This window comes from Microtus oregoni, unplaced genomic scaffold, assembly GCF_018167655.1.
Source record: "Microtus oregoni isolate MIOR12 unplaced genomic scaffold, Mior012 000002F_ref0000024, whole genome shotgun sequence".
Taxonomy (NCBI): Eukaryota; Metazoa; Chordata; class Mammalia; order Rodentia; family Cricetidae; genus Microtus; species Microtus oregoni.
Genome location: NW_024543061.1, coordinates 51,987,176 through 52,000,808, shown reverse-complemented (window position 1 = coordinate 52,000,808; position 13,633 = coordinate 51,987,176). Strand labels below are relative to the sequence as shown.

Sequence of the window (13,633 nt, the reverse complement as noted above, 5' to 3'; positions counted from 1 at the left end):
GATGTCTTAGGGGCTTTTTTTTTGTGAAAATGACTTTTTTCTCCTGGCTAGAACATGAACAAATGTTTATTTGCAGGAGTATTTGAAGAAACAAGGTCCCATGTATCAATGGGAATGCCAATTACAATGATATGGACAGGTAAAAAAAGGATACATTCTTGTCTCTATTTCCCTTGACCTGCAAGAGTTATGCTCCTCATCTATTTTTTGAAAAATATGGTAAAATTCAATTTACTTTTTCAATTTGTCTCCAGCCAGGCTTCCTTCTGTCAGCAATGCAAACATCTCAATGCTGACCATGTAAAGTCACAGGAGGAGGACAATGGGAATGAAATTACCTGTGCACTTGCGATCTGTGTCTTCTTTTTTGGACCCACTAATTGTCAACTTGCAGTTAAAGTTTTCTTCCCAGTATTCAGCAAACCATACATTTCTCCGGTTATTTTCAAGTGTGCGGGATGTGAAGTAAGCGTCAAACCCTAAACAGAGTTAAATGAGAAGGTCAGAATTCACAGAGATCACTGTTTCCATATTGAGAATAAATTAAAGAAACAAAAGGGACCAGTGATAGGCTGTAGACTAGATTTATTTATTTATGTCTATCATTATAATAGTTGCATGAAGATCAATACAGTGTGTATGAGCTAAAGGAAGTTTTCTAATTTAGTCAATAACAAAAAGGTATATTCTACAATCTACAAGCACTATGTTGTGAGGCTTACTGAAAAACTTAGGAAATATATATATATATATATATATATATATATATATATTGAGGGAGAGAGAGAGAGAGAGAGAGAGAGAGAGAGAGAGAGAGAGAAAGGCTTTACATTTCTAGTGAACTAAGCCAGAGACAAATGTCTTCCACTCTGATGATTAACTGTCATTTTAAGGGTCTTGACTCATCTAGTTGAAAAGTCTGTGGGCAATGGAGATTAGCTGAGGTAGGAGGACAGATCTTAACTGTGGGAAGAATTATTTCATGGACTGGGGTTCTGCTGTGAGACAGTGGTGTCATACCCTGTAAAGTTTTATCAGTTGTACTGGTTTAATAAAATGCTGATTGGCCAGTAGCCAGGCAGGAAGTATAAGCAGGGTGATCAGAACAGGAGAATTCTGGGAGGAGGAAAGGCTCTGTCTGCAGCCATCACCCAGACACAGAGGAAGCAAGAGGAGAATGCCTCACTGAACAAAGGTACGAAGCCACATGGTTAACACAGACAAGAATTATGGGTTACTGTAAATTATAAGATTTAATAAGAAACCTGAGCTAATGGGCCAACCAGCTTATAATTAATGCAGGACTCTTTGTGTTTCTTTGGGACTGAATGGCTGTGGGACCGGATGGGACAGAAACCTCAGTCAAAAAGGTTCTTGACAGAATAAAAAGAAAAAATCGAGCTCAATACTCGCATTCATTGCTCTGTGTTTCTGTGGATGCACTATGCCCAGCTGCCTCCTCAAATATCTGCTTCTGTGATTTCTGTGTCATAGTGCGTTGTACCCTCCAACTGGGTACCTTCCTGAACCTGTTCGTAAATACAGTATACTAATTTTGTCTTTTTCACATAATAACTTATGGTTTCAGTGCTTACTATAGACCTGGATGTGTGATAATATCATTATTCTCACTTGGTACATGAGAAAACAGAAGCTTATAAGAAATTGTAACATGCTCAAGGACAACTGTTAAGCTCTAGTCTACATTCTTGGCTATTTCAGCTACTGGTGAGTGAGTAACATATCAAGACCTTCTTCTTTTGCTATTGTCCCATCATACAATTGTCTTCCCAGTCAAAGAGGAAATAAAATTGATTTCAGAGAGGACACAGGTAAATAAGTAAGTCACTTTGGCGCTATTCATTTCAAACCCATACTAACAGAGACTCAAGAGTCCTAGTACTATACAGTTCTATAGCTTCTGCTTCTGGAATTGGTAATTTCAACCACTACAATGAAGCTTTGAGGTCTCAAGAGGATCAAAATTCAAAAGAAATGAAAGAACAGATTCAGACTATCACCTGTACTAGGCTTGAATGCCAGGTCTACTAATGTCACTATGTCATGGAAGCACAGGAAGTCCACACTTTGCATTACTGATCTTCCTTTTGTCTATTTGCAGAAATGAAGATGACACTATCTCCTTTTGTCCCTCTCCACAGTGCCACCAGTGAGTGGCAGGAGGAAGAATCCAGAAACTTAGGAAGTTTAAGGCCAAGAATTATAGGAGAAGGGGAAACTACTGCCACATACTTAAAGTTTCCAGCTTCTCTGTGTGCCATAAAAATTGTGTCAATGGTTACAGTGACAAAAGCAGAAAGTATTTTACATACATTTACTCTTAAGGTGTCACATTAACTCTAAGCAGTGGGTATTACTCTGCTTAGAAAGTGAAATTATTATTTCAAAGTCAGAAATGAATAATTCAGAAGAATTTGATAGTAGGGTGCCTAATTTCATTTACATATGTCACAATGCTAGAAAGCAGGCTTATGTTTTGATGAGTGTCATAATCACTTGGACAGATGATCAGGGAAATGGAGAAAAGGGGAAACTGGGTTTTCATTTTCTCTTTCATCTTCTGGATGTTTCCATACAAACCAAAGATTCAGAAAAGACCTATGGAATTTGCTGTTATCCACACACTATGCCACTTTCTCTTTTATTTCCTAGAAGATGCGCAGTTATGAAAGAATTAGTATCACAGGAAAACTGGTAATTCTAAAAGCAGAAGATAAACTATTTCGTATGTGAGAAGATAATATAATGGGGAAATCAACCAACTTAGTACCTGGTTTTGTGATCTGACAGGGATGGGGTATCCAGGTTCAGAAAACAGGTCTTCTTACACAAACACAAAGGACAGATGCATAGATAAAATGGTATCATCCACTGAGGCTCTTTTTGATGCACTTGCTTTTGCTTGTCTGAATCAGATTTCTTACAGGACCTGACAACATATTTCTACCTTTTATCAGGTCATGGGAGAAGATAAATGGATTCTTCTTAGTTCCCTTTATTTATTTCCATTCAGAAAGAAGGAAACTAACCAAATGTCATATCTTCAAGGTTTGAAAAGCATCTTCTGGCAATTAGATATTAACAGTGCTTGAGAACACAATTGGTAGCCCTTTCAGAAAGGTGTACTTTGTGGTGCTTTTTACTGACAGATAAGGCATTTCTGATATCAAAGTAGGGCAAAGTCTCACCTCTGCTTATCCATTTAAGTCCCTACCCATAGTCTATTTTACAGTTTCAGAAACCTGAACATTCTACCTATCTTTCTTGGGAAATAGGATACTTCATATAAGATGTCCAGTGACCCAGGTGGAGCAGAAACTTAGGGAGAGAATCAGACATTAATTTAACTAATAACCAGGTTCCTATATTCTTCATCTCCCTCCCCACACTTGTGTGTGAAATAAATTTCTACCCATCTGTATTCAATTTCAGAAGGAAAAATGATCTGAACATATATCAGTACAATTAAGAACTTTGCCAGAGTTTTAAAATATAACCCAAGGCACCAGCTCCCACAGTTTTGATTCAAAGGAAACATAATCAAAGTTTTGATAAAGGAAAATTATCATTCTTTTACATAAAGCAGATGGAATTCTTAGTGTGAACTTGTTCCTTTGGTTGAGCAGAAGAATTTCATTTGCTAAGTTTCATTCTAGGATAGTCTGAAACAGTGTCCCACTGGTACATGTTCAGAAGAGCTGCCATCATTTTGGAAGTTAATTCTACACAAGAGGGAGTAGGAACAAAGCATCAACAGGTATTACAAAATGTTCTAGTTCTCTTTGAAATAAGGAGATGATCCTCAGGTGTCACCTGGAATCTTAATAGAGGCATGATTCTTCTTGGGGAGTATGATTAGGAGATGGAATCTAACCGAAAGGCAAGGAAGGCCTTACTAGATGCAGATATGAAAAATACTATCAGGATGTCGTTAGCAGGTCACAGAGCAGAAGGAGTCTTTACATGCCATCTAATACATCAGAAACATCTAATACATCTGTAACTATGACACTCGATTTTCAACTCAGGAGTATATTACAGTCAGCGAAACATCCTCAACAGTCAAAGGGGAAAACAGCATCAGAAATTCCAGCTTTATACACTAAGGGCAAGGTCTTTTAGCTCTTCTTACTATCCTGTTTCCAGCTCAAAAAGCCTTTGCTAATGCTTAAAGAACACACTGCTCATCACAGTAAACAAGATCTGAACTGTCATGTGGGGTTGACAATAAAACTCAGATTCCCTGGAAAAATCAATGTCCAATCTAGCATCTTCTATTTATAGAATGGATATGGGCATTATACTATCAGAAGGTGCATCTCTCTTCCTTCAGTATGCTTATGCTGATCATTAAGATATATTAACACAGAAAAGTCATATGTATTTATACACTCAGATAACAATTCTTCAGAAGTTGGAGTAGAAATCCAGAGATGAAATAGCTACACGAACAAATAACACAAAATCAGTTACTTTACAGGTCTTATGGGAAAATATACAAGGGCCATTACAAGTGGAGACCACTCATTCATTTTCCAATCACCCAGACCCAAATAATCACATAAAACTATATTAATTACAACACAGTTTGGTTGATGGCTTAAGCATATATCTATCTAACTCTTATGTTTTTAACTCATTTCTATTAATTTATGTATCAGCATGAAGCTGTGGCCTACTAAGCTTCTGGCACCTGTCTCCTTTGGCAGCTACATGGCTACTATTTGAATCTGCCTACGTTCTCTATATATCTGTTTAGATTTCTTGTCTGGCTTCATTCTGCCCTGTTATAGGCTACAGAAGCTTATTTATTAACCAATGCTAATAAAACACATTCAGAACATATAGAGGGGAATCTTATATCAGGTTATAATGTTCTGAGAAAAAAAGAGAAAATGTGCATGATTCCTTGCAGGTGAGAGGAGAGATAGGAAGAAGAAGAGAACTAACCATATGGAAAATGCCATGGTGAAGTGATTCTAAATTCCCTATGATAAAATTGGAGAGTATCTGGTACAGAAGAAATGAGACCACACATCCAAAACAGAACAAAAAGACCAAGGTTGCTATGGGAATATAACATACTAGAGAATAAGGTAGTCTTTCCCATCTATAGGGAAACAAAGCCTTTCTCACAATCATCTAACAGTCAACAAGATATATTAGAAAACCCCAAGTAGACAACTGTGAATGACAGTCAGTGATTTGGGAGCTGTCTTAAAAGGATGACTGTTAACCAGTCACATGGTTGTAGGAACTGGTGTATGTCGAGGTGTCCCGCACATTTGACTTGAGTACCATGTAGAGTTTTATTGCCATGCCTTCCTTCTTGGTTCCACCCATGCCTGCCTGCATAGCCATTTCTTGACTTTCAGGCCTAGAGGTCTTAGCCTGCACTGAACTAAGATAGGCCTTGCTAATTGCATTTCTGTAAAGTTTGACTGAAGTAAATTAAGTTAAAGAACTGTAAATCGCTTTGGACAACCTCATGGGATGAAACTATACAGATCTACCTTGAAATTCTTTGACTATATCTTCTGATGAGAGTGGTGGCAAGTAGACATTATTTTTGAGCAAACAAGAATTATTGTGATGGACATTATGCCACAAAGTACAAACAATATTATGGGAAATGTTTATAGATGAGGCAGAGAGAGTTAAGATATGAACATTTTTCCAAAAACTATCCCCATTCCTAGTGTCTGGTGAGGTGATCATCATTTTAGTTTCAATTAGCAAAAATGTAAGTCTTGAATAATACATGCATGACTGAAATCACTAGTTTGCTTACTCTAACACAATGATGTCTAATTCATATTGTCACAAATAATACAATTTATTTATTTAATCTTTACCTGTGTATTTATTGATTCTTTATGTGATGAAATCACACATATGTATATAAGAGAAAGGTAGGTAGGGCTGTGTATGGGTATACTTTCATAATATTATCTGTAAATTCCATATCATAGCCTACAAATATTCAACCTTTGTAGAATGGTCATCCTCTAGACAAGATAATTTTGGTTTCTATGCAAACATTGTACAGATATAGTCTATTAATAATTTATTACTATATATGAAGTGTGCATATTAAGAATATTCATATAATTCTTTCCACTAGCATAGCAGAAGCAGAGATGAATAATAAATCCTGAAAATCAGTGTTATCACTATAGTCTCTACCTCCTTTGCAATTTAAGTCTTTAGGAAACTAAATTTAATACAAGAATAGATGAGCTATTCTTGGTAAGAATGTATGTTTCTTAGAAACTGTTGTTATAAACCTACTATTTACAAGTGTGATACTCAAATATGAAACTTAATTAATAGTGATACACTCAAGATAACTTAATATTTCTAGAGTCTCAGTATAAATGCTTTTATTGGGCATATTTTTTGTAATCACACCCTATTCTGTTCTCATGAACTTTAGCCTGTTACCAACTCTTCAAAAATCATAAGGCAAAGATTATGGTATTTTCAACTAGTATATTTTGTACACCAACTTCATGATGTAGGTGTTATCAGTGATCATGACTGTCTTTTAGAAAACAAGGAACACTTTTTTAATTAGTAGTATTTCTGGATTATTGTAATTTAGGATGATTTTTATTCCTTATAGGGCTCAACCGAGCTCAGAGTAATTTATAATTGTGTTTGCTGGACCATTAGTGGATTCCTGGCAGGAGACGAGGACAGAGTTTTCTGGGGTACACTTGCAACTCAAAGCTGAACTTTCTTATACAAAATTGCAAGATTGGATGTCCCATTTTAACACTCCAGCCAACAACAAGATTGACAAGAAGACTAAATCAAGCTTCTTTTATATAAAATAATCAATGGCAGTCTTAAAGAATGAAGATTTGGGAGCTGGGGAGATGGTTCAGTAGTTAAGAACACATATTGCTCTTGTATGCTAGAATCTCAACATCCATAATGAGTTGCATGACTGCCTAAAACATGCAAATCCATGAGTGTCAGAAGAGGAGTCTTTCCTTTACCGATTCTTGTGCTCATGCGTACATGCCCATACCTCTAACACATGTGCATACATGCACACACACATACACACACACTTTAAAATAATAATAAAAATGAATCAGGTATCTACCGTTTTTTCTCCCTTCTGTCTCTGGAACTTGAACACCCTTTCATTGCTGGCTGCTATTCTTTGTTAAATATCCAGAAAGAAAAATCTGACTATAAGTTTCTAGACTGGAGCTTCGCTCAAAAAAAAAAATGAGCTCGATAATGTTATAAACAACTATGTATGTAGCCTCATAGAGTACCTCTGAAACAAGATCAGCCTTACAGAAAGAGTGGCCTGTAGATATTTAGAGACATGTTAACCAAGATCTGAAACCTGTGGATGCCTCTCTGAGGACAGTCATTCAACAACCTACAAATAAGCACTAGGTATGTGCAGGAAGTCTTTGTCTACAATAGCAGTTCATGTCCCTGCATAGGCCCTTGGATAATACGTGACATTTGTAAAAAGAATTCACCTATGCTTTGGCTCTAAACCACATCAACTAAATTTGAGCTCCTGCTGGTGGTTCAAATGCATGAGCCTTTTACTTCCCAGGTGGTGTAGCTACACAGGCAGACTTAACAATCCAATACTCTAGAAGATTATACAATTTTAGCCACTCAAGCATGATTTATACATAGTCCTGGAAGACCTGCAAAAGTCTACCAGAGATACAGAAGACAAAATCTTCTAATTCGAACATATGATCCTTATTGCACATATATGTATTATATATCATGATTATGATATCAAGTAATGCACATGGACGATAAAGGCTTGTCATGGTAGTTGTATTTTGACATAAGGTTTTTAAAATATTATTCACTATATTAAAATTTTGCTAAAATTGTAATCAGTAAGATATTGTTGTTTGGAAAATACACATGTTTGTTCAAGGCAGATTTTATCTTAATGACCAAGCATTGATTTTTTTGTATGTGATAGCTTGTGTGAAGACTTATATAATTTTATGCTAAATCTTTAGACACATTTTTAAGAATCATATAAAATTATCATGATTAGTTTATCTGTGAAAATTTTCTAGCAAATATAAATCAACAAGATAATAAATTATAAATAGAAAATTATTGATTATTTGAGCATAGAAGATATGCCTATCTTTCCAAGAAAAAAAAACACATCAAAGGCCAGAGAAAAATTCTGGTAAAAATGGTAAAACTACACATTTTATTTTTAATAACAGTACAAGAACCATGTTGCCTGGTTACCATCTTCATTTTGTACTCCGCTCTAAAAATGTCTCAGCAGCCAGAAGCTTTTTTGTAAGCTGAATGTCTAAACTTATATAATCAAACATCTATAACAACCCAGGCAGTTTATCCAAAATTATATTTCATTTTCTTTCTGATCACAGATTCTCCCAAGGCCTAAAAGTTGAGGGAGGAGAACTAACAATAACATTTTTAAAGGAGGACTTGTCACATGGATATCTAAAAAGGAACACTTGAAAAAAAGCCAAACACTCCTGGTAGCACTGATCATAAATATATGATTATTCAATATAAGAAATTTTGGTCAAGGAGTTTCCAGGGGTACCCAAAGCAACACAGGCTATTATCATTGCTCTTAGTGGCCCAGTCTAACTAGATGATAAGACTCTATTACTGAAGATCAAACACTTCAGTTGCACAACATAAAAAAGTCAATCTTGAATTGACCAAGAAACTCTCCCTCTGTTGTATAGTATTCTTCATGCTGCAAGGCAGCTGGGGAAAAAAGGCACTTCCAGTCTACCCATTACTGGATCCTGCATGATACAATATTAACCTATCAGGCAGATGTGCCCACTAGTATAATGCCTGAAAGAGTGTTTATGGGAATAATGAATTGTTTTCTTGATAGGATTTGAGGCCTGGTCAATGGAGGACAATTCAAACTTGATATTATCAGTGTGTTCAAAGTCTATTGCTAAGAAAGTCAAACACCGCTTTCCTGAAAAAGATTTTCACAAGTTCAAGCCAATTAAAATTTCCATCACAGAAGAAGTAGGAATTCTTGAGACCTGTTTTGCTCTCTGTACTTCAGCGAGCAATGGAATGTCTTTGGTGCTCAAACAATATGGTAATATTCAATAATAAGTTCTTGCCTCAGATGTCACATTTCTCAAAACAAACTATGGGAATTATTGTTCAGTCTACAGCACTACTGATAATTTCCTTTCCCTCTGTGGAGCATACAGATGCCAGAAAAAAGTGTAATGACAGGCACAGGCACAGGCTGTACCTGTGACTACTACCCAGGCCAGTGGTATAATCCAGAGGAAACACATTTCCTTTTCAGTCAGCACAGGTGGCTTCTTTGTCACACAAATTTCAAGCATGTCTTGTAAATAGCCAGAAAATAGCTTGATAGAGTAGTTTATTACAGCAGGGATTAATTAAAATTATGTTAGAGAGATTCTGAAAGCAGGATACATATTCCCTGTCACTGAGACACATTCACTATTTGGGAGTAGGTAAGAAAATACAAATAACCACAATAATGGCCATTCTGACCAATGTTTACTGAAAGTGTTTTAAATGAGTACACTGTAATAAAATTATAAAATGCAGTATTTTATAATTCTTACCAGCAACATATTAGTTAGTTATGACTATTGTTGCTATTTAGGGAATGAGTACATGACAGCTTATGAAAGAATGATCCTAGGAGTACTGGGAGAAAGTGCACTTGTAGCACTGGGAGGGGACTTCATATTTGTTGAGTGACATGATTATAGAAAACTAATTTTTATTGTTTTGTGTGACATTTCCCGTATTATAAAAGTGTTATGCCTAGTCATAGATCAGTATATTATGATTCTATCAGAAAGCATATTTCCCCTTACGTTTATCATATGGTCAAGGTTAAGAAAGATGGCTCAGCAGATGGAAACACACACTGAGCTTTCAAAATGTCAGAGCACTCACTTCCGTTGTCTGTGATAATGCATTCTGATAGCTGCAAAGTAGATGCTAATAATATTTCTATATATTATAGATAAGTTAAAAGAGATACATATAGCACAGGTCCAGGACTAAGGATTAGATTTTATTCCATTCCTGTGGCTATAAAGATGGAGCTCCTGGTTCTGATCACCCTTTCAACCTCAGCAGCAGCTGATGATGCTGCAAGTGAAGCAAGCTGAGTCACAGAAATATTGACAGGAACAGAGTGAAAATGGGGGCTTGAAAGGGGAAGAAACATTAAAATGTGGCTGTTCAATTATTTGAGGGACCCAGATGTTGATTCAAGAAGTGCTAAAGTGAATTATTAAAAATAGAAAATGGGGTGATTTTTGAATCCCTGATCTTGAGGTGATCGTTGAAGCACAATGGAAAATACTTTAGGTCTGAAGCTGTAGTTTCCCAAGCCAGACAAAAGTCTATGGCACTAAGGGAAAAGATAAAACCTTCAAGGGAAATATATTCAATGGGGACACAGTGTGTTGATGGTAGGAACCATGGTGAACATTCATATCCGAGCTTGTCAGTGTAGGATTTAAGAGTGGGAGGCAGAGGACTAAATGCAAGAGAAATAATGTGAAGCATAACTTTTATTTTAATTTTTTTGAAACAGAAAACAATCAATCATTTTCATTTTACATACCAATCCCAGTTCTGCTTCCTCTTCTCCTCTCAGTCCCTCCACACCACACCCCTCATCCATTCTCAGAGAGGTTAAGAAACATTGCTTTGGGGAGCTCCAAAGCCCTTCTTATATATATCTAGGCTGAGCAGGGTATCCCTCCAAAGAGAATGAGTTCCAAAAAGTCAATACAAGCAGTAGGGATAAATACTGGTGCTACTGCTAGTGACTCTGCAATTTGCCCCAGCCATACAATTGTCACCCACATTCAGAGGATCTACTTTGGTGCTATGCTGGTTTCTTCCCTGTCCGGCTGGAGTTGGTGAGCTCCCATTAGCTCAGGTAAACTGTTTTAGTGGGCACCCCATCTTGGTCTTGACCTCTTTGCTCATATTCTCACTCTTCCCATACTTCATCTTTGAATTGTCAACTTGACACAATACAAACTCACTCTCAAAGAAAATCTTGGTGAGAAATATTCTAGATTAGATTAGTCTATGGTCATCATTGTGGTTTAATATCTTGATTGCATGACTTGAGGTGAATGTGGGTGCCACTATTTTATTGGCTGGGCCCTAACTAAATGAAATGGAAGAAGAAAGCTGTGCACCAGCATGTATGTATCTATTGCTTTCTTCTGAATACAGATGGAATACGATCAGCTCTCAAAATGTTACTGCTGGGAGTTGCCCACTAGGATGGACTATAACATGAAATTGTCAGATATAATAAGCACTTTTTGACTTAAGTGTTTTTGTTACAGTATTTTGTCACAGCCATAGGAAACAAGAAGAATGCATGTAAAGTGGTGTATTGGAGAGTAGATTACAGAACGCCATAACACAGTGATATCTGTGTTTCACTTCAAGGGAGTGTGACCTTGAGTAGTCACACAGGGTCCCAAGTTTAAATACTAACAGAACTTTCTTGAAAACTGCATTTCAAGTTAAATGCCCTTTCATTTTTCTTTTACAATATTCCTCCTAAACAACAGAGCCAGTTTGGGGATAATCCCTGTGTTTTCAATTCCCCATCCAATAAGAAGACTCGTGACTCGTTTAGAAAATAATCTAGGTACAGTCTGTCACATTTTGTACACAAATTTCCCATCTCAGATTTATATATATATATATATATATATATATATATATATATATATATATATGACAGTTTCTGGTATATGGGAGCACATAGATGCCATGAGTTAAATCAACTCCTGTATAATTTTTGAGGATGCCTCCTAGTTATGGTTTTGTAGAAAATAAACCAATGCCCTTCCATGATAAATGTGATGTTTATACCCAGGTGGTGGTGATTTCAATGCAAACCTGGTCTACAAAACAAGCTACAGTACAACTAGGGTTTTTATACAGGGAAAACCTGTCTCAAAAAAAAGACAAAAGAATAAAAAGTGATATATTTTAAAAGTTTTATTTCAGTGGACTGAGCTGCCCAGTCACAACTTCTAAGAATATCTTCAGGGTATAACAGGTACTCAATAAATACTAATGATCTGGAGATTCTGGGTCATATGCCCTAAGTGATTTCTAATTTTCTGCAGAGCTGTCTGAAATTCAGGCTGCTGAGCTCTAATACCTGGTCTTCACAGGTGGTGCTATTTGAGGATGTTGCAGAGTCTTTGAGGACTACCTGCCAGAAGTTAGTCATTTGGGGAAATTTTTAAAGATTGAAATTGATTCTGGTTTTGGTCTGTTCTTTCTGAATTCTGCATACTGCCAGGTGAACAAGACATTACTCTGTTCCTGCAGTTGCTGATCAAGATGCTATAGCCTTTCAGTTTATCACGATGATCTGAAAATAAGTCTTTTATCCACAAAGTTGATCTTATCAGGTATTCTGCCATAGCTATAAAAAAATAGATCTTACACAGTTAAGAATAATTGTTATGAGTCAAACCCACCAGTTTAAGAATTCTAACCATGTAATTAGTATCAAAATGCAACCTTGAAAATAATTAAAGGTAATTGTTACATATTTACTCAATCTTTTCACTTGTACAAATTTACCTTAAACTATAAAGTGAGGAGTATTTGTAACTTGGGTCAATTCAATATTGGTTATGTCTCTTTAAATAGTTTTAGTCTCTTTAAATTAGAGACTCAACCCCAGCAATTTTCATCCCGTGACCACATGATGCCTGTGGTCGGTAGCATGCCTAGATTATCCCTGTACTATGCCAGTAGTACTACCACAAGGTGTGACAATCAGAAAATTTACAAACATTACTACGTGTCTGTGAGAGACAAGACTGATTGGTGTCAATTGAGAGAACCACTGTTTAAAAAAAGGCAATTCATGGCTAGAAACCAATTATGAGTGAGTACATCCCATGTTCATCTTTTTGAGTCTGGGTTACCTCACTCAGGATAGTGTTTTCTGTTTCCATCCATTTGCATGCCCTGTTTGGATGCTCACTTTCTTGGACCTGGATGGAGGGGGGAGGACCTTGGACTTCTCACAGGGCAGGGAATCTGGACTGCTCTTCAGACTTGAGAGGGAGGGGGAATGGAGTGGGGGGAGGGGGAGAGGAGTAGGGAGAGGAGTGGAATGGGGGAGGGGGAGAGGTGTGGGGAGAGGGGGAGGAAAATGGGAGGCGGGGAGGAGGCAGAAATCTTTTCAACAATAAATAAAAAAAAATAAATAAAATAAAATGGAAAAAAAGAAAAAAGGCAATTCTTTGTGATAGGTAAATGAATGGTGTCTGCTTCACAATTTTCCTCTAATCATGGTTAAAAATTAATATAAATATTTTTATTGTGAGACACAGGGTTCCTGCAGCTGTGTATCAGTATTAAGTTGTTCAGAACAAGAGACACCAAAATTTTGTTAGGCTCAACTTTCTTGGGGCGTGGAATGAGGTTTAGTTTTTTCTTTATACCTTTTATTAATTGCTTACTTTTTAAACTCTCCATATTCTATTTATTGTTTACAAGTGAAATGAAGACTTTTGGTGATCATAGACAAATGATA

The 13,633-nt window shown here is 36.5% G+C and overlaps 1 protein-coding gene across 7 annotated transcripts in view; it reads right to left on the bottom strand.

The window, feature by feature from the left end:
• Positions 1-13,633, bottom strand: part of Grm7 (glutamate metabotropic receptor 7) — a 902,923-nt gene that overhangs the window by 338,907 nt on the left and 550,383 nt on the right. For 6 of the 7 annotated variants that reach the window (XM_041633580.1, XM_041633594.1, XM_041633591.1 and 3 more), the window contains exon 5: positions 339-479. The exons of the other annotated variant lie outside the window; for it this stretch is intronic. In XM_041633580.1, coding sequence (XP_041489514.1) covers positions 339-479 — 141 coding nt within the window. The remainder of the gene's footprint in view (positions 1-338; positions 480-13,633) is intronic. 7 annotated transcript variants of the gene reach the window in all.